This window comes from Oryza glaberrima, chromosome 1, assembly GCF_000147395.1.
Source record: "Oryza glaberrima chromosome 1, OglaRS2, whole genome shotgun sequence".
Classification (NCBI taxonomy): domain Eukaryota; kingdom Viridiplantae; phylum Streptophyta; class Magnoliopsida; order Poales; family Poaceae; genus Oryza; species Oryza glaberrima.
In genome coordinates, this window is record NC_068326.1 from 35,887,593 (window position 1) to 35,912,662 (window position 25,070).

Here is a 25,070-nt window from a genome sequence, read left to right on the forward strand (position 1 = left end):
TTCTCAAAAAAAAATCTACTGAATTAGTTAGATCACACATTATATATTTGGTGAGTTTATTGTTTAAAATATTTAATTTATCCTAATAGGTAAATAATTTATAGTAATACCTGATATACTCGCTGACAAATACTGTATATTTTGCATGTCTATACATCCTATAGATCTATAAAGTTCATCCCCACTAATTATAGTTAATGCTAATTATCTCTTCTCTCATGAAGCCGCATCACCTGAATTGTTTTTAGCTTTTGAATGATTCATCAAGGGTGTAAATTGCATCTCCCCCTTCCCCAAAAGGCACACTATATAATACAATCATTTATAACCTATGGATAATTAATAAAGGTAAAAAATATATAAATACATGAAAACAAATCATATAGTAGGTAAGAAAGAAAATTTTAGAACTCATATCTACTATATTATCATACAATTCTCCTGTAGCATTTGTACATAACATGTATGTATATTTTGCATGTTTATACATTCTATAAAGTTATAACCCACTAAATCTAAAACTTAATATGCAACTATGGCCCTGTTTGGTTCCATGGGCTAATTATTAGCCCTCACCTTTTAGCCCTAAATTAGCCCTCAAGGATCCAAACAGGTGGGATAATTTGAGGCTAAAGTGAATTAGCCCCTCCATGGGGTGCTAATGGGGCTAATTTTATGTGGGAACCATCAAAAAGCAGCTCTCTCTCCCTCTCTCTCTCTCCTCTCTTTCTACTCTCTCTCTACCTTTTAGCCTTGAATTAGCCCATGGATCCAAACATACCACCCTAAACTAATGTTTAGCCTACTAATTCATGACTAAACATTAGCTCTCAAAATTAGCCCTGGGCTAATCTTCCAAACAGGGCCCATATCACATCATCACCCGCTAGCAATAATTGTATATCAAAGCTCATGTAAACATGCAACATAATCTACAATGTATTGAGTTCCAGTACAAATCAACATGCAAGCATATCCTATCATCACTACTCACCTCATTTTTACCATATTTCAACATATTTGTCCATCATTTTTATAATACTTAAAATATACCTATCAATATATTCCGCATCAAAGCACGGGCATTTGTTTGTTTCATGATTATTACTGATAAACTCTGATGTTTTATTGTTTTTTTAATCTTTTGCTTTATGCAATGCAAATTTTGGTCCAATATTTCATTTACAATCTCCTATATAATTTACTAAATTTATTTCTCTTCAAATATGACTTGGTAAACCAGTTTAATTTATTGTTAGTAAATAATGTCCTTGATACTTCTAGCTTGATTGTTAAAGGAAACATATTGACGATTGTTTCTTGATTCCTGTAGCAAAGCATAAAAAATCACTTGTATATAGGAGTACACTATATAAGTAGTACTCCAGTACAACCAAAACAAATTAGCTTGATTGACGATGTGTGGCAGCAATATTTGTTGTCGGCAAACTGACAAGCCACCAAGAGATGCCTCCAACTCCGAGCTAGGACAAGGATCGAAGACGTGCCTTCCTCCGAGGATGCATGCTTGCTGTTACTGTTTAATCATATATCCAGTTTTCAAAATAAGTATAGTTTTAATTAGTCTAATACATATACTCTTTTTTCGTTTTCTAAATAGATAACACTGATAATTTTTTAAAATGATATTTAACCATTCGCATTATTAAAAAAATAATACAAATATGTTAATGTATAAGTCGTACTTAAAGTATTTTTATATCACAAGAAATAAAATGATATATGGATCATATGGCAAGAGAGAAAAGTACTATAAACATCTAAACACAAACCCAAAATATCACATAGAACTAAATGGTGAGGTGGAGAAAAGAAGAATGAAAAGAGATAAAACGACACCTCTCATATATATAAAGGACAACTCGTACACAAACTTTTATTTATTAGATATGAGAGTGTACATAAGGCTTATCGGGCGAGAGTGAAATAGCTGTATATTCACACAATTTTCTTTCATCGAACGGTGAGCTTAAAAATGAAAAAAAATAATGACAAGTTGGCATAGGTAGTTTGAGATGCAAACCAAAGGTAGTCTAAAGAAATACTCCTACTAATTACATATAAAAATATATATAGCGGTGCATGCGTACATCGCGCAGATCGTTCAAACCCTAGCAGCAGTGCAGTAAGAGCAGAATGCATGCAGTCAGTCAGCCTAGGAGAAATCAACGGAGCACCCACCCGTGCCTCCTCGTAAACACTGTAAAGATAACCCTATAGCTAGCGTAAATAGTAGTTAATTAAAGCCATAGGTACTAGCTAGTACCACATATACTAATTAATTACCGTGCTTTGCACTTAATACAGTTGATTAAACATGGATTGCATGCGTACGAGTAGTCTTTGAGAGGGAGGGGTATAGTAGCAATGTAGGGGAGGCAATCCCACTAAAAACACTTGCATTGATTTGGGCAGCTTTTCTGGGACTGCTTTGTTTTAGCTAGGCATATGACTAGATGGCTGAGGTGATGTTTGGGTGGAAGGGACTGGACTTATATTTTTATGGGAGGGCACCCAAACACCATATGAACGGGTGTTTAGGTGAGAGGGACTAAAGTACTCTCATCAAAAAATAAATCCCTCTTTAGAGACTTATTTTTTACGAGGGACTAAATTTAATTAGTCCCTTTGACTTAAACACTCGCTGAGCTGTTTGAAGGCTACTCCTATACGCGCGTAAACGGCTCAGTGATCAATCTTCTCCTTTTCGCCCCATAAAAATAAACCTAATACGAAATATAATATTATCTTAATTAATTAGTACTCCTAATATGAAATATAATATTATCTAATTAATACTATAAATTTAGACATTGCCACATACCGTATTAGATTATTTCTAATGAAACCAAGGGAGTAGCTCGTTCAGAGCAGTTACAATAACAGAATATTAGCCAGCTGTAAATATATTTTAATAAGATAAAAGATGAGAGAGAAGAGCAGCGGGCTACAGATCTATAGCTAGCTACAACGCGAACTACAAGATACAATATGTATATGACATGTGGGATCATATATTAATAATATAGTAAGTAACTATTGTATGAATTGGTTATTAAATTAGTACCGTTAAACTTGCTCTCAGTCGTCTCTGTCAGTGAAAACCGCAGCTATCACCTATCCTACCTAGCTAGGACTGCACATTTTCTGTATATCATCAGATCTGCATACTCTCTCGACATTTTTCATCGTCATGTTAATTCTTCCTCAACTGTTTTCTTTTACAACTTTCTTCTGGCAGATCGACCATGCAGGTGGTCTCATCCTATTCCTATTTTCTGTACATGATCAGTTCTCATGCATGCACCAATGCATAGAATTAGTCTAGCTAGCTATAGCAGTTAATTTAGGCGAATTCAGCTTTGAATTACTGCTGCAAGTCGCTCAAACTAGCTGTAGTTTCTCTACGTCGTTTGCGCTGTTTCAGTTCGCTTCAATGACCATGATCAGATCAGTGATGCTGCTGCATGCATGCTTTGCCGCATGCATATGATCAGTTAATTAGCATCAATTACCTCTCACGTGACCTTGGCCTCTTGCTAGCGTAGGCCGATCTAGGGGAAAAAAGAAATCCTAGCCCAATGTATACATATAACATATGTGAAAAGAAACTTTTGAAAAAGAAAAAAACTCATTTTTAATATATTAAAATGCACATTTGATTATTCATTGATATTTTTCAACTTCTTTTATATTTAGGATATTATAAAAATTATAAGTTGGATCACCCATACAAAAATTACGTCACTGCTTGCTAGCTAAATTAACTCCAAATCCAAAATGAGATATGAATGATCGAGACTATAGCTATATATATGCATAGGTTTTCCATCGTTGCTTGAGGAACGCACACAAACGACAAAGCTAACGAGGATGCGGTTCTTGTTCAGTTTCAGTCTGGTGGTCAACGCCACCAGTAAGCTGGTCCTACAGTTTCTGTTTTTATTCCTTCATTTTTATTTTATTATTTTTGATAGGTAGGTGGGCTCATCCAAATCCTAGGCCTTGTATAGAGCAAGGAGCATATGCTATAAGTTAGCTATAAGCACATACAGGCCACTACTACAATAACAATTTTTTTCGTGCAGTCAAAACTCATTTTCGCGTGCGGTTGTTTCGCCCATCTGGAACGAAGGGTCTGCGAGTGCGAAAATCGCACTTAAGCCGCCCGCACGGGAAAATAAAAAATCGAAACAAAAAAAAAATCGAAACCAAAACCCTAACCCTAATCCAGTCATCGCCGCCGCCCGCCCCCGTCACCGATGGTCTCCCAGACGCCGGATCTGCCGCCCGCTCTCATCACCGACAGTCTTCCAGATATCGGATCCGCTGCCCGCTCCTGTCACCGACGCCGGATCCGCCGCCCCTATGCCTTCCCACCGCCGACGACGGGAGGGGAGCCGAAGGGAGAGGGAGGGGAGGGGCCGCGTGCCGCCGGATCCGCCGCCCCCATGCCTCCCCACCGCCGACGACGCCACCCTCATCTCCAGCCGTCGTCCCCATGGTTGCCGGCCGAAGACCCCCCTCCCCTCCGCCAGATCTGCAAGGGGAGGGAGGGGCCGCGCGCCGCCGCTGTCGCTGCCGCTATTGCCGCCGGATCTGCAAGGGGAGGGGCGGCGAGCCGGCGGCCTCCCACTCGCACCATGCGCTCAAAGAGGAGGGGAGGAGAGGAGGAAAGGAAAAAGTAGAGAGAGATGAGAGGAGGAGTGAATAATAAAAGGAAAAAGTAGAGAGAGTAGGTGAAATTTTGAAGTGTGTGGAAGGGAATACATTTTTGCGTGCGGTTAATGAAGACATCCGCCTGCAAAAATAGTCTCATTTTTGCGTGCGGTTCACTTAATATGTCCATTTGTGAAAATCGATTTTTCCGTGCGGTCCTCTTAAATGGACCGCACTAGAAAATGAGCTGATTTTTTCGTGCGGATCGAGTTACCGCCCGCACGCAATCTAAAAGTGTCCCTGTCCAGGAAAATCGTTTTTGTAGTACTGTGTGAAGAAAGCAGGAGAAGAAAGAGAGAAAAAAAGCGGACTACAATTTGAAAGCAGCTGTGACACAGGCTTTAAGATATTGTGCATGTATGAAATGTATGCCAAGTAGTATTAATGGTGCAATATATTTTATATAAAATATTGTATGAATAGACTATTAAAGTGGATATAGATGATGTATTAATTTTTAGAGGTAGCAGTGGACTATACTATTAAGAGCATGTACAATAACAGGCTATAAGCTAGCTATAAACATATTTTAAGGAGATAACAGATTATAGATAAGAGTGGCGGACTACAGATTTATAGCTAGCTGCAGCACGGACTCCAAGACACATATGTGTATGACAAGTGGGACCAGATATTAATTATGTAGTATATGTTTATATGTAATTATTGTATAAATTAGCTATTAAATTGATGATTCTCGAAATGTTAAGGTCCCCTAAACAGGACGCGTCCTTCCTGCATATACTAGTTGTACTCCTACAAACTGTGTGTGTATATGTCACGTACTCACGTGCCTCCGCGAGTACAGTACAGCCCAGCAAAACACGATCGGTTAGCATCTTCCTCCAAATGGGCCGCACGTTTCGGCCCATCAGTACGGGCCTCATACCAACAAACGGAAAAAGTATACTCTGACTCCCTCAACTATTACCCGAGTATGATTGATGTCCTTCAACCACAAAACTGTGTATATCAACTCCTCCAACTAACAAAATTGGTGTAAACAATGTCCCTCGGTGGTTTTTGAGATGGTTTTGGGTGACATGGCGCCTACGTGGCGGTCTTGACTGAGTCTTTGTCCTACGTGGCATTAGAGTAAAAACAAAAATAAAAAAAATATGTGGGACCCATATGGCATTCACAAAAAAAATTGTATTGCGGGACCCACATGTCATCCTCCATCTCCTTCCCTTCTTCCTCCCTCTCTCTCTCCCTTATATCTCTCTCTCTCCCTTATCTCTCTGTTGGGAGCGGCGGCGGTGGCGGTGGGGACGAGGTGGAGGGGAGCGGCGAAGGAGAAGGTGGAAGAGGTGGTTTGCAGGGAGGATGCGGCGGAGGAGAGCGAAGGAGGAGGAGAACGACGTGCTTCGTGCCTCGTGCTTCAGCCGCTCCTGACCGTCGCCGCCGCCGCTCCCCACCACCACAACCGCCGCCCATCCCGACCGCCGCCGCTCCCCACCTCCACTGCTCTCTTCTGCCTCGTCCCCACTGCCACCGCCACCACCACTCCCCTCCGCCTAGTCCCCGCCGCCACCGCCGCCGCTTCTGAGAGAGAGATAAGGGAAAGAGGGGGGAGGAAGAAGGGAAGGAAAGGGAGGATGACATGTGGGTCCCACAATACTTTTTTTTGTTTTTATTCTAATGCCACGTAAGCGTCATGTAGGACAAAGACTCAGTCAAAACCACCACGTAGGCGCCACGTCAACCAAAACCACCTCTAAAATCACCGAGGGATATTGTTTGCACTGGTTTTGATAGTTGGAGGAGTCGATATACCCGGTTCTGTGGTTGGAGGATATGAATCTTACTCGGGCGATAGTTGAGGTAATCCAAGTACTTTTTCCCCAGCAAACCACTTCAACGGGCCCAGCAAGGCCATGCGCGCGCGGCCCGCAGGTTCTTCATGAGTCGGCCCATCGCAATTATAATTAATTAATTAAAAACTAGGTTTCGCTCACAGAAAAAAAGAATATAAAAACCGGGTAAAAAGGCCTCGTTCTAGAACCACGCGATCCCAACGTGCCAACCACTACCGCCGAACCCCTCCCACCCTCCTTAACTCCACTATCACTGACAGGTGGGCCCACCGGGAAAACGCCACCTACCTGTACTGTGCATGGCCCACATACCACTGACCCCATTCTAGAATAACCGCGTGAACTCGAGAATTTTCCGGCCTTTAAGTAGAGAGAGAGAAATCGATCAGCTCAACTGCGAGCTAACCAAGGCAGTGACCCCCGCGCTCTCACTGACAGTGTGGGCCCACCTCGTCCTCCGGTCAAGCCTCCGCGTCGACCTGTCGCGCCGCCGCGCGCCATGGCCGGCGGCGTGCTGGCCACGGTGCGGTGGGCGACGGCGTGCGCGGCGGTGCTGAACGCGGCCGCGGCGTCCACCGGGGGGGCGGTGGCGGCGCTCGCCCTCCGCGGCGGCGGGGGATGCGGAGGGGCGCTCGGCCCGGTCGCCGCAGCCGCGTCCGCGGCGTCGGCGGCGAGGCTCGTCGCGTCGGCGGTGGCCGGGTTCGCGCAGGGCGCCGCCGCGGCCGCCATTGCCGCGGGGGCCATCGGGGCGCACGTCGACAGCGACCGCGACCTCCGCCACCTCTCGCGGGTAAGCTCCACCGGCCGAACGCCAATGCGATTCGTGTTCAATTCTAATATGCGAGAGATTCGATAGTTTCGAAAACGGGAGGGGAGGGCAACGTCAAAAATTTGCTGCCAAACGGTGCTCAGAAGAGCAAATTTGTGTGTTTTGTTGTGCGATGATGCTTGAATTGTTCAATCAATTGCGGCAATCTTTAACATTTGCTTCAAGCTGCTGTGTGCTGCGATTGTTAGGCCAAGCTGCCTCTGTAGGTTGCAGCCTTGCAGCATCTGGTTAGCTCAGTCTTTGAAGGCCGAGTTTAGTTACAAACTTTTTCTCCAGACCTCCAACTTTTCCATCACATCAAAGCTTTCCTACACACACAAACTTCCAACTTTTCTGTCACATCGTTCCAATTTTAACCAAATTTCTAATTTTGGCGTGAACTAAACACACCCGAAATGTAGTGTGACAACTTGACAAGTCACCATGAGAGTAGGATACCTTGAATTAATTGACTTGAATTTGTTTTTCCTAAATATCATGTTACCAAAATCTGAAATCGTTTTTAACTTCACCGATATTCAGCAAAATGGCATCTATTCTTATAGGTGAGAGTTTTATTAGTGTTATTTTTTTACTGTTGCTTTGCAGTGCTGATCCTGCATTTTTAGATGCTTACTGGTATTAATGTCTGAACCTTGAGGTTACTCCCTGTTCTGTTTGTTGGCAGCTGCGGTACAAGAGATGGCTTTGGTGGACAAGGTTTGGGGTGGTCATTACTGTGCTGCAGTTTGTTTTAGCACTTTGTTTGTTGTGTATTATAGTGAAGGATTTCTCTGCTGGGAGATCTTCAAAACAGTGCTTGTCAGGTACTTGCATTGTGCTATATACAGATTCAGACTGTTTTTTTTTTTTAAAAAATGGGCTGTTAAGATGTTGTTAGGATCAAAATACATTTATGCTCTTAAACCCTTGGAATTCTATGCAAAGCAGCATTTTTCTGCACTAAATTTACTTATTTAAAATCAAATATATGTGGGATTTCGCCACCCTACATGGATTTTAGTATGTAACATACTTTATCCTGTCTTCATGCTTAAATTATCTGTAGTATCATATAGTAACACGAACTGATATATAGTACAGCATAACAAGGAAGGCCTTCATCTCCATTCGTTTGTTAGATGTATGGATTCCTTTGTTGCAATTAGATCACTGATTCATGTTACTTGGCTTTTATCAGGACATGACCAAGACAACAGTAACTGGAAGCACACTCTGTTAATAAGTTTTATCGTCATCATGTGGGTGGCAACTATAGTTCAATGTTCTACTGGTTCTGATGTATTAAGGTGGAGGTCATTCTATGCTTCCCATGATATTGCGTGGAGGGCACACTATAGAGAGGTGTTTGATCATGGTATCCGAGAAGTTTTATGCTGTCTAGGGCGGGTTAAGTATTCGTATGTTTCTCTCTGGAACTATTTGGTATATCCTACCTCTATTGCTATTTGAAAAGTTTGAGCAACTTTGTTATTCACATTGCTAGGAGTGTATTAGAAGAAGATGATATATGTGTTGTGGCAAAATTATTGGGTGATCTTATGGCTTATCGCGCATCTGGAACTGGCCACCTTGAGCTTATAGCAGGTTGGTTTCTGTATACCCTGTGATTTGAAGTTCAGCTCTGCTCTCTTTAATCTTGGTGCATATCTGAGATATATCATTCCCTTCAAATGGACAAAAACACATATCACCCTTTATCCGTGCAATTAAGATGAAGCTTCTTTAGGCTGGTAGTCAGCTAAAAAATTTCAACATGTTATTGTCATTATTATGTTTCTGATGCTCTGCTATATTGTGAAATTTTAGAATACATCTCTGTGGACATTTATTATAGGTTTCGACTGCTAGAAGGGAGAAAAAAAGAATATTTTGATGATTTTTCATGTCCCATGGTACTGTCATTCAGCAATATTATATGATCTCAAATTATTTTGCTTCAGGGTTTTCATTGTTGCAGAAATTTAAGTCATCCGCAGTTGTTTCAAAAGAACAAGCAGAGGCTCCTCAGGATCTTATTAAAGAGGCTGTTCTCTTTCATCCATTTGCTGAAGCTGCCTATACAGTTATTCCCTGACTCATTTACTTGGTCTGTCATTTTCAGTCTTGCCAGTACATTTTTTACATGTTCTCCTTGCAGGGACCACTTCTTGATTTTGGAAGGAATCCTTTTATGTTTCCATGTGTTTGGCTCAATCGGCAGGGTGTTATGACACCATGGACCCGTGCTAGGTAAATATGTGGTGCTTTGTTACATGCTTTTGCAAAACATAATTAGATTATGTTGTGAAAACTTTGTAATGCTCATTTCTGCTAATGGATTTTTTTTTTTTTTGGGGGGGGGGGGGGGGGGGCTATGCTCTTCTAGTTGCACAAAAAAAAAGAGATTATGCTGCACATGTTTTGTCAGTGTTGCTTTTATCTTTAGCACTTGGATAATTTGTGCTTGCTTACTTTGATGTCCGTTCAATCTTTATACGAAAATTAGAAGACATATTTTAGAACTTGACTAGTGTTATTTGGTAGCATGGCACAGAGACAGCTCATATAAATATTGCAACAGAACCCTTCAAATTATTTGCATAATTTAATTTGATAAATTTGGTCTCTTCTACAAGCACAGTCACTTAAAACATGACATTGCAGCTTCCCTTGGGGTCAAAATTAAAATGAAAGGGAAAAAGAACGAATAATAAAATCCCCTTTCAAAACTACTAATTTATATTATTTCCTAATTGTATTTCTATATGGACTCTATACTCTACTTCTAATATTCCTTATTTTTAATTCCGAATTTCAGTTATTTCCTAATTGTATTTCTATATGAACTCTATACTCTACTTCTAATATTCCTTATTTTTAATTCCGAATTTCAGTTATTTCCTAAGTGTATTTGTATATGGACTCTAGTCTCCTCTTCTAATATTCCTTTTTTTTTAATTTCGAATTTCAGCTATTTCTAAATTGTATTCCTATATTGACTTTAAACTTTTCTTCCCATGTTTTTTCTTAATCTCGAATTTTAGTTATTTGTAAATTGTATTTTTATACGGATTCTAAACTCTACTTTTAATTTTATTATGTTTATTCCGAATTATAGTTAGTTTTAAATTCCTATATAGACTCTATACTCTACTTCTAATATTCATTATTTTTTAATCCTGAATTTCTATTTTTTTCTTAATTGTATTTCTATATGGACTATACTCTACTTCTAATATTCCTTATTTTTAATTCCGAATTTCTATTATTTCCTAATTGTATTTCTATATGGACTCTATACTCTACTTCTAATATTCCTTATTTTTAATTCCGAATTTAAGTTATTTCCTAATTGGATTTCTATATGGACTCTAGTCTCCTCTTCTAATATTCCTTATTTTTTAATTCCGAATTTCAGCTCTTTCTAAATTTTGCATCAGAGCCAATTGGTGCTCCAGATTATGTTTAGTTTTTATGTGATGTCTGTCTTTGTCTGTTGTGTCTTTGCTGCATGGTATATAGTCACGCTTATGGAACTTTAGTTTGACAGGCGACCAGTTCTTGAAGGCGATAATTGGTGGCGAGGGCATGCAACTGCTTTCCTAAAATATGTCAGTGTACCCCCGGAAGTTCTTATAAAAGGCCGTGTTAGCCAGGTTAATCAGCAGTCTACCTCACCTTCTATTTACAATTTTGTTATGGCGTATGACGAACCTAAGGTTTTGTATTCTGTATGTAGGCAAGACGTGAGGCTGCCTATTTTGTTGTTGTCCTGCACGATTTGAAAACGTTAGTCATTGCCATCCGCGGAACTGAGACTCCTGAAGATGTTATAACTGATGGCTTGTGTAGGGAATGCTCTCTTACGGTGGATGACTTGGATGGGCTGATCAAGTAACTTTACTTTTTCTACATTTCCCTTACTTACACTAAAACTTATCTAGAGTAAGCTGCTGGTTATTTTATGAATAAATAAGGCTTATCCTTAGCCAGCTGCTTGTGCATGAAACGAACTATCTGGAACTCCCCACTGCCAATAGTCTCATGGTCCGCCATGATTAAATTTGGGAAATACTCTTCTTCGTTATGGTCCTTATGGTCAATCTGAATTAAATGTGAATTAGGACTCATTTTTTTTCTTGATAAAATGATCTGTTGCATTGCAGTTCTGATCAGTTGCCCCTACAAGTTAAGGATGCTGTCATCTCATCCTTTCCACACCATGGACATGCTGGAATGGTTGAATCAGCTCGAGAACTGTATGCTAAGCTTGAAGGGCTGCCCATCCATCAAGGTTAGCATGGAAATAATGTAACTTTATATTTTATATTTGATGTGGAACTTAAATACATGGATATTTTGATCAGATGACAGTCACACATTCCTAACAATCATATTTTATAGATATAAAAATACCAAAATACCCGTCAGTAATATCTTAAGCATGACAGGTTGGTAAGTATAGAATAGATTCTTCTCTATGTACAAACAAGAACCCTTCAGTTTTTTGGACTGAACGAGTGACTTGTTTCGCTAATACTATAGCAACTTATTCTTGAAAAATTTCAAGTTAGCACCTGGGATTAACTGTCATCTTGAGACCGTCTGCAGATAAACCAGATGCAGTGCCAGCTGGATTCTTATCTTCTTTGCTCGGGGCTGGATGTGAGTGCCATGGATACAATATTGAAATCGTTGGGCATTCTTTAGGAGGTTCTGTAGCTGCACTTCTTGGTATCAGAGTAAGTTTGCTTATTACTATCAACGCACAGGGGAATTCATTTCAAGTTATTTGATTATGCTGGATTATCAATTTTTTATTAGCACCAGGAGTGAATTGTTTTGGGTTTTCACCTGCTCAACTGTAGAAGTGTGGATATGTGTCAATGAGGCACTGGTATATTTTTGTATTATTTTATACTTCCATGTTAGTATTATATAGTGTTGAATTAACCTTGATTGTTTTTTGCTGGATCAACACACCTTCATAGGATTATTTAGGATTTATTGTTTCCATCAGTCTATGGACTTTCAGGAGAATGTAGAAGGGATCTTGCAATTTTGCATGATGTTATTCCTCTAAAATTTTAGGACAGTGATATCGCAAGTCGCACCTTACAAGAAGGGCTCATTAGACAAAGTGGCAAACAACTGTTAGTAACTTAGTTTCAAACAACCCCTTATTTGTCAGAGTAGAGAATATGCGGAAAGCTTGTTAGTTGAAAGAAATGTGGGGCATGAAGTGACACAGTTGTCAGGAATGATATGGGAGTTCGATTAATTAAACATCATAACAGCCATTTATGATGCAATATTGTACTAAGTTGTGTCAATCTTCAAGTCAGTCAAAAAATTAGTTCTTGTGACTTGTAAGTGTGCATGTATTCATGCAAACATACGAATTTCTTTAAGTCAATTGTATTTGTATTATGCAGCTGTATGGACACTTTCCAAAATTACATGTATATGCATATGGAGCAGCACCATGTGTGGATTATGTGATCGCAGAAGCATGTTCACAGTTTGTTACCAGGTGATACTGAACTTGTCATACCTATGAACCTATTGTTCATTTATTTATTTGTTCATATATACCAGTCATGTGATTTTCTAACTAAGTGCCCATCAATCACAGTATTGTCCACAATGATGAATTTTCTGCCCGGTTATCCATGAATTCAATAATTAGATTACGTGCTGCTGCTGTGAGAGCTCTCTCAAAGGATGCTTTGCCGACTTCCACCAAAGTTGGAAAACTAGTTGCTGGGATCGTGAGGACGAAGGGATACAATCGAAATGTTGCAGATCATCGTCAGTCTACTGGTGCTCTTCAGATAGTCAATGAGGCAAAGCTAAGAAATGATCAAATCCACGGAAATAATCTAATGCACACAATTAGAGGTGGTGTATTCCTCCTTGGTAAAGCGATATCTTGCTTGGTAAATACTCCAAAATATCGAGTGAGCTCCACAGCAGCAATCAACTATGAGTTGGGGAGCAGATCTAGAATGAATATTCTTGGTGATAGAGGGAACTGCATGGCTGCTTCCTGCAGTGTTCTGGATGTTCCTCATTTTGGAGAACCTAGTAATGCGTGCGGAAATGGGAAGTCTTCTGAAGATGATCTGAATGAATGTAGCAGGGAATACAGGCTACCTCATTCAAATGATGGCACGAAACTCTCGATTGATCCTAATGATCTGCGTACAATAAGTTTGCCTGAAGGACAATCACCGGAGGTGTATCTGCCTGGTCTCGTTATTCATCTTGTTCCAGTAAAGAATCATACCTCTCCATTTCAGAAGACACCTGTGACTCGACACAAGAGTCGCAAGAACAAGAGTTACAAAGCATTTATAGCCAATCGACAAGATTTTATGGACCTTGTTGTTACACCTCGTATGTTCCTTGATCATCTTCCATGGAGGTATATCTTGAGAGCTCTGCTCAAACCATATTATGTTGAAACTCGTTAGCTTTAAGGGTTGTATTTCTGTGCCATTCATACTAAGAATACCTTCAGAGTAAACCATTGTATATCAGCTGGATTGAAATTACACTGGTTTCAGATTACTCTGTTTCGGTCAATCAATATAATCATAATTGTCAGTAGAAAATTGTAGATCAATGCTTGTTTCGTTACAAGGATCTTATGCATAATTATTTGGTTATGGTGCTAGTATTTTTCAGTGGTGTATTTTTCTGGACTAAAATAATTGATGCTATTGCTTTATAGGTGCCACTATGCCATGCAAAGGGTTATAGAAACTCGGAAAAGGGACATGCTAATTCATGATTCGTCCACCAGAGATGATATTGTGTGAAGTTAATTTTGTAACTCTCCTTAATTCTTGTAGATAAGTTCAGGATGTTAGGATCATCTGCTTCTCGCAGGAGGTTGGCTGCATATACAGTGTTGACTGTATTACTGTAACTGTAAGTAGAACAGTTCAGAGCTGAAGGGTGTTGCCAATGTGAAAAACATCACTTGGACCTTAGCATTTGTTGTACTAGGAGTATCTAGCTTTACATAGGCTTGCTCTGAGGTCAAAGTAGAGTACAGCATGCCACTATTATTTATGAAACCTTTGGTAGTGAGTAATTATATTAGTCTGTAGCATCAAATTTTGCTGCAATGTTGTTGTAACTCTAGTGTTCACACATTACATGTAATTGTCTGAACAATCATGTACCATGTACTCCTACTTGCTGAATAAAGAAACTAGTTTCTGCAGCGAAGAAAAGCTGTCCCTCATATTGCATTTCCGTTGCTATGAACTCTGAAAGCATTGCAACCCTGTCAAAGTCCAGTTAGCACAGAATCCTTTGCAGTGCAGTGCACTTTGACTTGTTTGGGACAGAGGTGACTTCTGAATCTGGTTTACATGATTGAAGGGATAAAGTTTTGTACTCACAAGCATGCAGGGTTGATTGATCCATGAAATTGTCAATGGCTCAGTTCAGAGACAGAGATAAGAGTTTCAACTTTCAGGTACTGCAAGAATTTCTCCCCTGTTGAATTATCTGGCATAGTTTAATTAAAAAGATACTACATCAACATCTTTGCATCTATTGCCCTCTTGGAGACATGCATTCAATCCTCTGTCAGATGAGCAGATCCAAGTAGTAGCACTATTCATTTATTCAAGAGCTTGAGATAGTGTGTGACAACTAGAATGTGATGAGGATACAGCCACACGCATGCATGGCCTGAATATACTATAAAAAAAAGAGATATATTTTTTTTAAAAAAAAATTCTGGATCATCTCAACAACCCCATCCTGCCATAATAAAACACCAAGACACAACTCCAGCACCAGCAAGCTTGCAAGTGAAGTTGTCATGGACCTTTTTAAGAAGGGGACCCAAATATCTATCTATCTATCCCCATCATCTCCAGGAGAAAAACAAGGAGAAAACAAAGATTCTTGAGAAATAAAAAGAAATATACATCATAAAAGATATGCCATCAGATTGGCAAGAACCAAGGAATCTCTTGTGACGAACTAAGCCCAAGGAAAAAACACTTCTTTTTTTTTTTCCGTCTTTCAAAGCAACTTGCTCTGCATGACGTGTTGGAATGCATCCATCCATTCATATCTAGCTGATGAGGACGTTCATGCATACTGATGACCAATGCAGAAAAAAGGCAGAGGAAAGAGCAGAACATATTCGACGCAATCATCGGATCGCCGTTTGCTGTTATAGTTCCTTCTCATCTCCTTTTTCCAGTTCCTTGTTTAATTCAGACAAAGATGATCAGCTACCTAGTATTCCAGCTTTGTTTCAATGCATCCCTTTGATTCTTTTCCTGAATTTCTGACGTAGCAAAAACTGATACAAGTTCTTGTTGCATGAACAAGAATCATCGAATAGTTTCGCCCTGTTCTTTTTCTCACTAAGTTACAGATTTTACCTCGATTTCCGTTAGCACGTTTTTCAAACTACTAAACGGTGCGTTCCGTGTAAAAATTTTCTACGTAAAAGTTGCTTTAAAATATCGAATATATCCATTTGCCACTAAACTAATTACCTCGAGTTAAGTTTTCTCGTTTTACGTGTGCTAACTTAAACTTCATCTTCATCAGTTTCAAACACCACCACCGCAGTTTCAATTCATGAACACTTAACTCGAAAAGAAAAAATTGAAGAAGACACCTTTTTTTTTTTTATCTCTCTCTGAAGGCACCAAGAAGCTTCAGGTATTATACCTCTCCATATCGAACACTACCAACATGTCGTCGTCGTCCTCCTCCCCTGGAAATTGAGAAAACTGACCTATCATTTTGGAAAAAGGCGAGAGGCCGAAAGCTTTCACCGTCGTTGGAGCTCTGGCCCCATGCATGTCGCTGCTCCTTCCGGCAAGCCGGCGCGGCGGTCTCCATCGCCGGCCGGCACGGCGGCGTGCGCCTTTAATTAATTGAGGGTTTTCTTCTTGTCTGAAGAAGAAATTAACGGGACACGAACGAAAATCTCCAAATCTGATCACTTTCAGCTTCGGTCAATGCGTGATCACGTTTAGTTTCAAACACTTGAAAGCCTTTAGCTGCCTTTTTCCAGCATTTGTGTTGCCGTTGCAGTGACCAAAGCTTGCAAGTAAACCAACCACACGTAACTAGCTACACATTACTACTAAATACTGCAATGTACTTTCTCTGTTTCATATTGTGTCGCTTTGAAATTTTTTTCTTAATCAAACTTAGTTTATAAAAAAATTAGTAAAATTTAAACACCAAATTGTGGTGTTAAAAATATTAATATATTTTTTAATATAAATTTAATCAAACTTAAAAAGATTAACTATAAAAAATTAAAATAATTTATAATATAAAATAGAGGCAGTAGTTCGGTTGATGGATGGATCTACATGTGTCGGCTGGTTGGACGAAATTAATTAAGTTGGTCAGGCAAGAATTAAATTATTCGTGTCCAGCTAGCTAGGCTGGAAAAGGAGTTCTACAGATATATACAGGACGGTGTTCGTAGATCTACAAGCGACGCCCATAGCTAAGCTAGCATTTTTGATACGAAGATCTGTGTACGTTGCTACCTTAGCTATTAGCCTCACCAACCAAATGTGAGATACGGACGGGATCGATCGATCGATCGATGAGCAGCTAGCAAAGTCACACTTTAATTAGATTACTGATCTGTGTACATTCATGTACATGTACAGGTGTCAAATGTATAAGACTTGCAGAGATAGATAGCTTCAGACAGTCGGAAAAAGATCCTGCAGAATGCGATCGATCGCCGACGTACGGCGCCACCGTGCTACACATGCAACGCACGCATCTTCTCCGGCGCCGGCCGGCCGGCCGGCATGGCTCGCGATATTTGCAAAGATCTCTGACGGATCAACGTGCTGATATTATTGACCATGTATATATGCATGCATCTCTCATCCGTACGTGTCATTGTGCCGATGAGGCAATGATCATATGCAATTAATCATATCGATCGATTCTCTCTCGATCTCTCTCGTGCGGCGGCGACGGGCGACGTCGACGTGGTACGGTGGTCGTCGCCGGCAGCTGGCGAGGGGGAGGCGCGCGCCATGTGTGTGGCTGGGACGGCGTCTACGTAGTACTCCCTCCATTCTAAAATATTTGACACCGCCGTTGACTTTTTTAAAAATGTTTGATTATTCGTTTTATTAAAAAGATTAAGTAATTATTAAATATACTTTTATATATACATATAGTTTTACATATTTTACAAAAAATTTTAAATAAGATGAACGGTTAAATTTGTTTAAAAAAGTTAACGGCGTTAAACATTTGTTCAGGGAAGGAGGGAGTACGTACGAGTGGTCCTCCTCCTCCGATCCCCAGGTGGAGACGCGACGACGACGCAGAAAGCAGCTGCGCATGCAACGCGAGCAGCTGACCGACCTGTGCATGATGCGATGCAAGCAAGCAGTCCAACTAGTGTCTCTTACGTATGGGACACATGCATTCGTGCTTAATTTGCATGGTGTACAGCAATACACCTAGCTACCTTAGCTTAGCTTAGCTAGCTGGATGCCTGGATTAATTGGGCTTAGAACAAGTGAGGAAAACAGCACTTGCGTGTGCTCGGTCGCATACGTGCTTAATTAGGAGTTCAGCTCGAGTCTAGCCAAACAGTTTTAGCTACATCAAAATAAGTAAAACTAATGAGTTAAAAATACTCTTATAAAATGAATTAGAGAGATGAAATTGAGTTTAATTAGACTGCTCAACTTTGTTTCTGACTCAGTTCTTAGAGTTAAATTTAAAAGTTTGAGCTCTCCAAACAAATCCTATGCCTAAACTCGTATATATGCGTACGTAGTAAGCATAGGCTGTGTTTAGTTCCTAAAAACAATTGGAATTTTTGGAAAAAAAAAGTTAAAAGTTTATGTGTGTAGAAAAGTTTTAGATGTGATCTGATGAAAAGTTGGAAGTTGGGGGCCTGGTTTCGAGAAGAGTTTGCTATTTCTGTTAACTATCTAAAAAGGAAATGCATACCGGTTAAGGAAAAGGCAATCACACATTTCAGGAAAGAAATTAAGGCAATGACGAACAAAATTATTAATTGCCCTTTTGTTGAACATTTTTTTCCCTTCAATACTCGTGTTTACATTGTGAGATGAGAGGGTTAACCACTACTGATAGATCTGACCCTCCTTCGTCTAAAATGTTATATATATATATATATATATATATATATATATATACACCTATCCTATCCACACAGGCTCTCGCGTGTACACACCGTGTACACCAACTAAAAATTTTCACAAAAAATTTTAGGAAAATTCATACATGTATTTTTAATAGTATTACATCTACGTGCAAAGTCGCATATTCAAATTCATTCTACATAGAGAATAACAAAAAAGATAAAATTCTGACAAAATTGCAACCTTAAAACTGTCAGATTTTTTGTTTTTTTGTTACGGCTAAAATATAATGAATTTGACGTTAAGATTTTAACCCTAGATGTAATACAATTGAAAGTATGTGTATGATTAGTATGTGTATGATTTTTTTTAGATTTTTTGTGACATTTTTAGTTGGTGTGCACGTGTGTACACGTGAGGGCCTGTGTGCATAGGATATGTTGCCCCATATATATATATATATATATATATATATATATATATATATATATATATATATATATATATATATATTTGGAATCATTTTTGGGTATTTCCTAAAAATGTAGCGGTCAATAATGTTAGCATTTAAGTCAAAATTGACAAGCGATTAAGCTAACAAAATTCATGCCCAAATTTAACATATATTTAGCCAATTTGTTTTCCAGTTTACTTTTCATTAACACGCGCATTACACTTAAAAGACGTGAGGTTGTTCTGATTTATTATACTAATTGGTGTCAAATCTCAGTTGCTTTTTTTTATGACGCATGCACGCTTTGCATAGAGTCCTAGCTTGTTCTTTGCTAACCATTCGATGGAGGTTTAACAACAGGATATCTTATCGGTGATGTTATTGCCTAGCTAAGTTACGAACGATGTAACAATTGATTGTAATTTTTTTTTAAAAAAAAGATGCCCATCTTTTTATTTCCATTATCTATCTAAAATAAAAACACGCATATCTTATCGATCTACAAGCTACATTATTATTGTTTTGGAGGGGAAAAGCACATGCATATATATTGACACATCCTTGTGATTGACAACTTAATTCCATACCGAAAGTGCAAAAGCCCTGGGTCCATTTCCACATACGTGGAAAGCACAGAGCATGTATATCAGCAAGCAAGAACCGGTCCAAGTTTCCAGGAAGCCGTACATACGCACTAACACATGCTCGATATATCTCTTCTCGAATTCTTCAATTCTCATCCAAATCCAATTCAAAGTTCCAAACATGCATGCACATGATGCACTACTGCATTGTTCCATCATCACTAAAGAAATTAATTAAAGCCACATTTTAATTTGATGGTTGGATTCGAGCCTAAATAGTCTCAGTCCAAAAAGGGCTAAAATAAAGTAAGTACCTTAGCTATAGCCTATAGCCTATATACCTAAGCTGCTTAACTTAATCCTAGCTCTGACAGGGATGTAACCCATCCCGCTACACTGCACTCTGCTCCCCCCGCCGCCGCCGCCGCCGCCGCCGCGCGACCAGTGCACGCCACGACGGCGACGACGAGGAGTCGTCGTCGACGACGAAGACGACGACCTCGTGGCGTGCATGCATGCGTGCGTGCGTGCCCGCCTCTTTCGGCGATCTGGTCAATCCAATTCCCGCCTAATTTTCACTCGCTAATCACACACACTTAAGCTACTCATCACTGATCACTCAAGTCACCTAGCTGCTCATCGATCGATCGATCGATCGATCGGTTGGAGCCAACCACGTTGAATCCGATCGATTTGTACCCGCGACGGCGACGGCGACGGCGACGTCGACGTCGGCGAGCAGCTGCGGCTGTACATATGTAATGGGTCGTTGGCGTCGACGTCGACGAGCTCATCGGAGAGAAATGGAGATCGATCGAACCAATGACCGAACGCTCCGCTTTGCTTGGGAAATGGATTTTCGAGGGTCATCCTATGTAGTTCTTACAAGTCAACAACTAAATAGTCATACAGTTTTTTTAAAAAAATCACTATAAACATGTAATGTTAAATTCTATTTCTACAAGTTAAAAAAAAATAATATGAAAATAGTTTACGTACATTCATAGTTATATTTGTTATTTCTGTTACAACTTATAGAAGTTGGATTTAACTTATGTGTTAGTAAAATGACATACTTTATATTAATATATCTTTTTATTTTCCTAAAAAAAATTGATGACTATTTAAGGTCGTGTATGATTCAAATCAGGATTATTATAATCTGGATAATAAGAAGTAAACTGAAACAAACAAATAGCTTATTATGATAGATTATTACAATCTATAAGCCAGATTACTACAATATGGTAATTCGCTCTAAAGGTGTTTTTTAATTATTGGGTAGCTAACAGCTAGCAGTTTATTCTATGTCGTATTATTATAATTCAGTTTATAGTAATCTGGCTCAATAATCTACATTACAATAATTTTAAACTGAAACAGAAAAGACTTAATTAGTGATATGAAAAAACGAGGGGATGAAAATGCTTTCACCGTTTGCTTTCACGGAGAATTTATTGAGGATCGGAGAAGTTATAGCAATGGTTAATAACGTTAATTAGGGGTTTGGCTGGCTGGCGATCCGCCATGTCGACGATTATCGATCGATCGATCGATGCGGCCGGCCATCGCCGTCAGCAAGTCAGCAGCGTCGACCTCACACACACACTCTCTCTCTCGCTGTCAGTGTCACTCATCAACGTTAAGCTAAGCTATTTTAGCTAATTAATCTAGCTCAAGACACACACACAACCCATCTCCCACGATTAAATAATTAAATTGACGACGAACGTAGCGTACCTTCCATTTTTTTCTCTTTGCCACGCACGCACGCGCAATTTGTTTAATTAATTAGTTGATTTCTTACACTAATAATTTGGTCGTCGATCGGAGCTAGCGAAACCTGCACATCGATCGATCGATCTCACCGAATTAATTGATGTATTATTGCGTCTGGCTGGCAGGAACATCAGGTGAGAACAGAGAGATATCGTCGATGGCTACTCGATCCATATTAACTCGAAATACCTTAATTTTATCTATTATTGAAAAGAAAAGATGCCCAAAAAATCTCGCCTCTCTCTGTATTAACTGTATTCGTACAAATTATTCATGAAGGCTTTGTGTTGTCTGAAAGTTGATATATATGCAAGTTAACTATATCGAGTCAATGATCACTAAATTTGTCGCCTGTTAATTTCTTGTATATTTTTTTATCTGTTAAAATGTATACATCTGAGGGTTAATTTTCTTTACATATTGTGGCTAGCTAATTAATTTTTTGCGTCGGAAAACTGTCTCTTTGGTACTAATTATACTCCCTCATTCCCTAAATGTTTAACACCGTTGACTTTTCTAAACATATTTGACCGTTCGTCTTATTCAAAAAATTTTGTGAAATATGTAAAACTATATGTATACATAAAAGTATATTTAACAATGAATTAAATGATAGAAAAAAATTAATAATTACTTAAATTTTTTGAATAAGACAAACGGTCAAACATGTTTAAAAAAGACAACGGCGTCAAACATTTAGGATGGAAGGAGTATGATACAACCACTAAATCAAACATCAAAAAAGAATTATTATCGTCTCCTATCATTTAAATCACCCCATTAAAAATACATGCAACCAATGAGATTAGTGGAGGATTAAAATACGAATTTGGAGGACGAGGAGATGCTAGTTAATTACATGCAATATATATATGTGTGTGTGTGTTTTTTTATGTTATGAAATATTAGAAAATAATGGATGGAGTAATTTGCAGTAATTAATTAATACTCCAGAGAAGAGATATTTTTTTACCTAATTAAGGTAGTTTCTTGAAGGCATGCAATTCTCTCTTCTGTTACATATCCCCAGAAGCTAAAAAAGCACGTCTTTTTCACCAAAAAGAAGCAGCTAGCTAGGTAGAAAGAGGTGCAGCTGAACAAGCAAAGGAGGATTAATTACCAAACAACCAAGACAATGATCATATATAGAGAGATACACGTACGGTTGCTTAATAATCAATTAATTAATCAACTAATCAAGGAGATTAGTGGTGCCACGCCTACACACATGGTACCCAGATGAATTAATTAATCAACCAGAGTTCGTTTAGTTTCAGTGGAGAGAGAGGAGGCCACATGCTCCCAGTTTGGTCAGTTGGGTCCCACGAAAATTTGACAATTTGGCCCTTTTTGAAAACTATTTGCAAATTTGGTCCCTGACAAAAACTATCACCAGATCTGGACCCCGACCTCAGCGCCAAGGTCGATGGCGCTGAGGTTGAACAACCGCATCGGCGCTGAGTACTTGACGGCCCTAAGGCGAACGGCGCAATGTCAGCGCCGACCGACTTGGCGCTGAACCTCGGGACCTCAACGCCATCGGGTCTGGCGTTGAGGTCCTATAACCCTTGGCCGAGCCGCGCCAAGCAGCCCGGGCCTTCTTTCTTCCTCAGTGGCTGTCGGCTGAGGCACGGCGGCGCCGAACTATCTCTCTCCTCCCCTCCAAAAAATCGAAAAAAATCCCCACTAAATCGTTGCATTTTGGAGGGGAAATTGTTGGAGGACATAGTGGCAAGGTATTCTCCTCCGAATCCTCTCGTCATTTCGCATTTTTTTTTGCTTGGATTTGTTCATTGATGGATGAACTCTAGAATAGTGATTTGGGGTTATTTTCCCTAATTAGTTGGTTCTCTACTCTGTGGTTGTGGTTGTTGTTGGTGATGCAATGGTTAGATGCTCATAGAACCCTAATTTTTAGTGGAGATTTTTGGCACTTAGGGAAGAACCCTAATTTTTCCCCCAAATTAGTGAAGAACTTTTTTTTTTAATTTTCATCACAATGCGAGAGTTCAAATTTAGGATGGATCGTTACAAATGGAAGTTTGTGTATGTTTAGATATTTATGGACAATTTCGTTGGGGGACATAGTTGTAGGTTAGATTTTTTTTAATTGCAAATTCAAGTTTTTAAAAAATGCAATATGCTAATATGTCGGTTAATGTTGTAGATGGATAGATTAGTACGATTGCACTATGGTGGTTCGGTGGTAGAGCAAAGTAACAGTGGTAGCAATTTCGAGGGGATGAGTGTTAAGCAACTTATATTTGGTGGAAAACCTAGTTTTGAGGAGTTAGTTTGTCGTACAAAGGATGTGCTGGGGTGGAGCAATCAGTCTATAGCTATACAAGGTAGATATGATGTTGGAGCAGGACCCATTTCACACAAGTACATGCTAGATTTGAATGGGGAGTTGGAGTGGAACACATATGTGGATATAGTGTTGGGCTCCCAATTCAAGTCGCTTGAGGTGGTTGCTTCGAAGCTTGATCGTACTGACTGCAGAGATGATTCTTTTGACCTCAATCGCACACTGTTTTATGATGAACCAAATTATGAAGCATTTGATGATGAAGGAGATATGAAAAGTCAGTCGGTTAAGTCTTTGACAATTGAGGAAGTCATAGAATCTCAAGGGATGGGGGTTGATGTTAACATGCAAAAGAAGGAAGCAGTTGATGCGAATGAGGGAAGGAGTCAGGAATCTAAAAGGGTGGAGATAAATGTGGAGTTGCAGAAGGAGGAAGCAGTTGAGGCTAATAAGTCAAGCAAGCTTGAATCAGAAGGGGTGGAGGTAAATGTGGAACTGCAGAAGGAGGAAGCAATAGAGGTGAATGAGGCAAGGAGTCAGGCAGTTCTGATAGTTGGAAATCATGTTGATGATGATAATGAAGTGGCAGATGGATCAATGGGGGGAGGTGGAGAAGAGCGTACAACGGATGCTCAATTAGCATCCTTGGTGCGGTTCTGTTTTCGAGACAAAATATATACTCGGAGGGAGTGTGAGGAGACTTTGTTGATGAATGGATTGAGTGTTGATTTGCTGCACGAACATTCAGAGGAGTATGATGACACACATGAGGAGAAGGGATATGAGGTTGAGTATGCCGTAGACTCAGATGACGATCGTCCAGTAGCCAAGATGTCTCAGGAAGAAAGGGAGGTGTTTGAGAAATTAGTTGGACGCAATCCAGAGGTTGATCAGTTTGAGGATGTTAGCAATTCTGAGCTAGCAGTTGTTGATGGAGGAGTAACATACAATGGCATCATCGATGCAATGGGTGAGGAGCCAAAGAAGGGTTTGGAATTTAAATCTCTTGAGTTATTACAGATATGGCTGCAGAGTTACTCGATCAGTGTGCATCGTCCATTCCATGTGAAGCACTCCAACGCTTCTAAAAAGTATACGGTGGCCTTCATCGAAGAATCATGCGAATGGCAGGTTCGTGCAAGGAAGACTAAGGATGGGAGGTGGAGAGTTACCGGTGTAGGCAAAGAGCACACATGTTGTAGTGCTGAGGCTTCGGGCAAGCACTTGCAACTAACTTCTAAGTTCATCGGTAATAGGTTGCAACCATTTGTCCGAGCTGAGCCGACATTGACTCCTGCTGCTATAGTTGAGGCTGTGGAGGCCATATGGCACTATCGTCCTTCGTACGGTAAAGCTTGGCGTGCAAAGCAGGTGGCCATGAAGAACATATGGGGAGATTGGGATGAGGCATATGTTCGGCTCCCAACGCT

The 25,070-nt window shown here is 39.8% G+C and overlaps 1 protein-coding gene across 1 annotated transcript; it reads left to right on the top strand.

Annotated features, from left to right (window-relative positions):
• Positions 1–6,960: 6,960 nt before the first annotated feature.
• Positions 6,961–14,612, top strand: LOC127752624 (uncharacterized). Its single transcript, XM_052278036.1, has 13 exons — positions 6,961–7,347; positions 8,054–8,192; positions 8,567–8,786; positions 8,873–8,973; positions 9,330–9,451; positions 9,527–9,618; positions 10,919–11,024; positions 11,108–11,262; positions 11,535–11,662; positions 11,980–12,110; positions 12,804–12,901; positions 13,004–13,795; positions 14,105–14,612. The coding sequence occupies exons 1-13, from the start codon at positions 7,057–7,059 to the stop codon at positions 14,190–14,192; spliced, it is 2,463 nt and encodes an 820-aa protein (XP_052133996.1). The 5' UTR covers positions 6,961–7,056; the 3' UTR covers positions 14,193–14,612.
• The last annotated feature ends 10,458 nt before the right edge of the window (positions 14,613–25,070 follow it).

What these genes read in the sequence shown, in the direction of transcription:
- LOC127752624 (XM_052278036.1), top strand. Translation starts at nt 7,057, where the DNA reads ATGGCCGGCGGCGTGCTGGCCACGGTGCGGTGGGCGACGGCGTGCGCG. An exon ending in ACCTCCGCCACCTCTCGCGG is followed by an intron (nt 7,348 to 8,053) that starts GTAAGCTCCACC and finishes GTTTGTTGGCAG; the next exon opens with CTGCGGTACAAGAGATGGCT. An exon ending in TTCAAAACAGTGCTTGTCAG is followed by an intron (nt 8,193 to 8,566) that starts GTACTTGCATTG and finishes GGCTTTTATCAG; the next exon opens with GACATGACCAAGACAACAGT.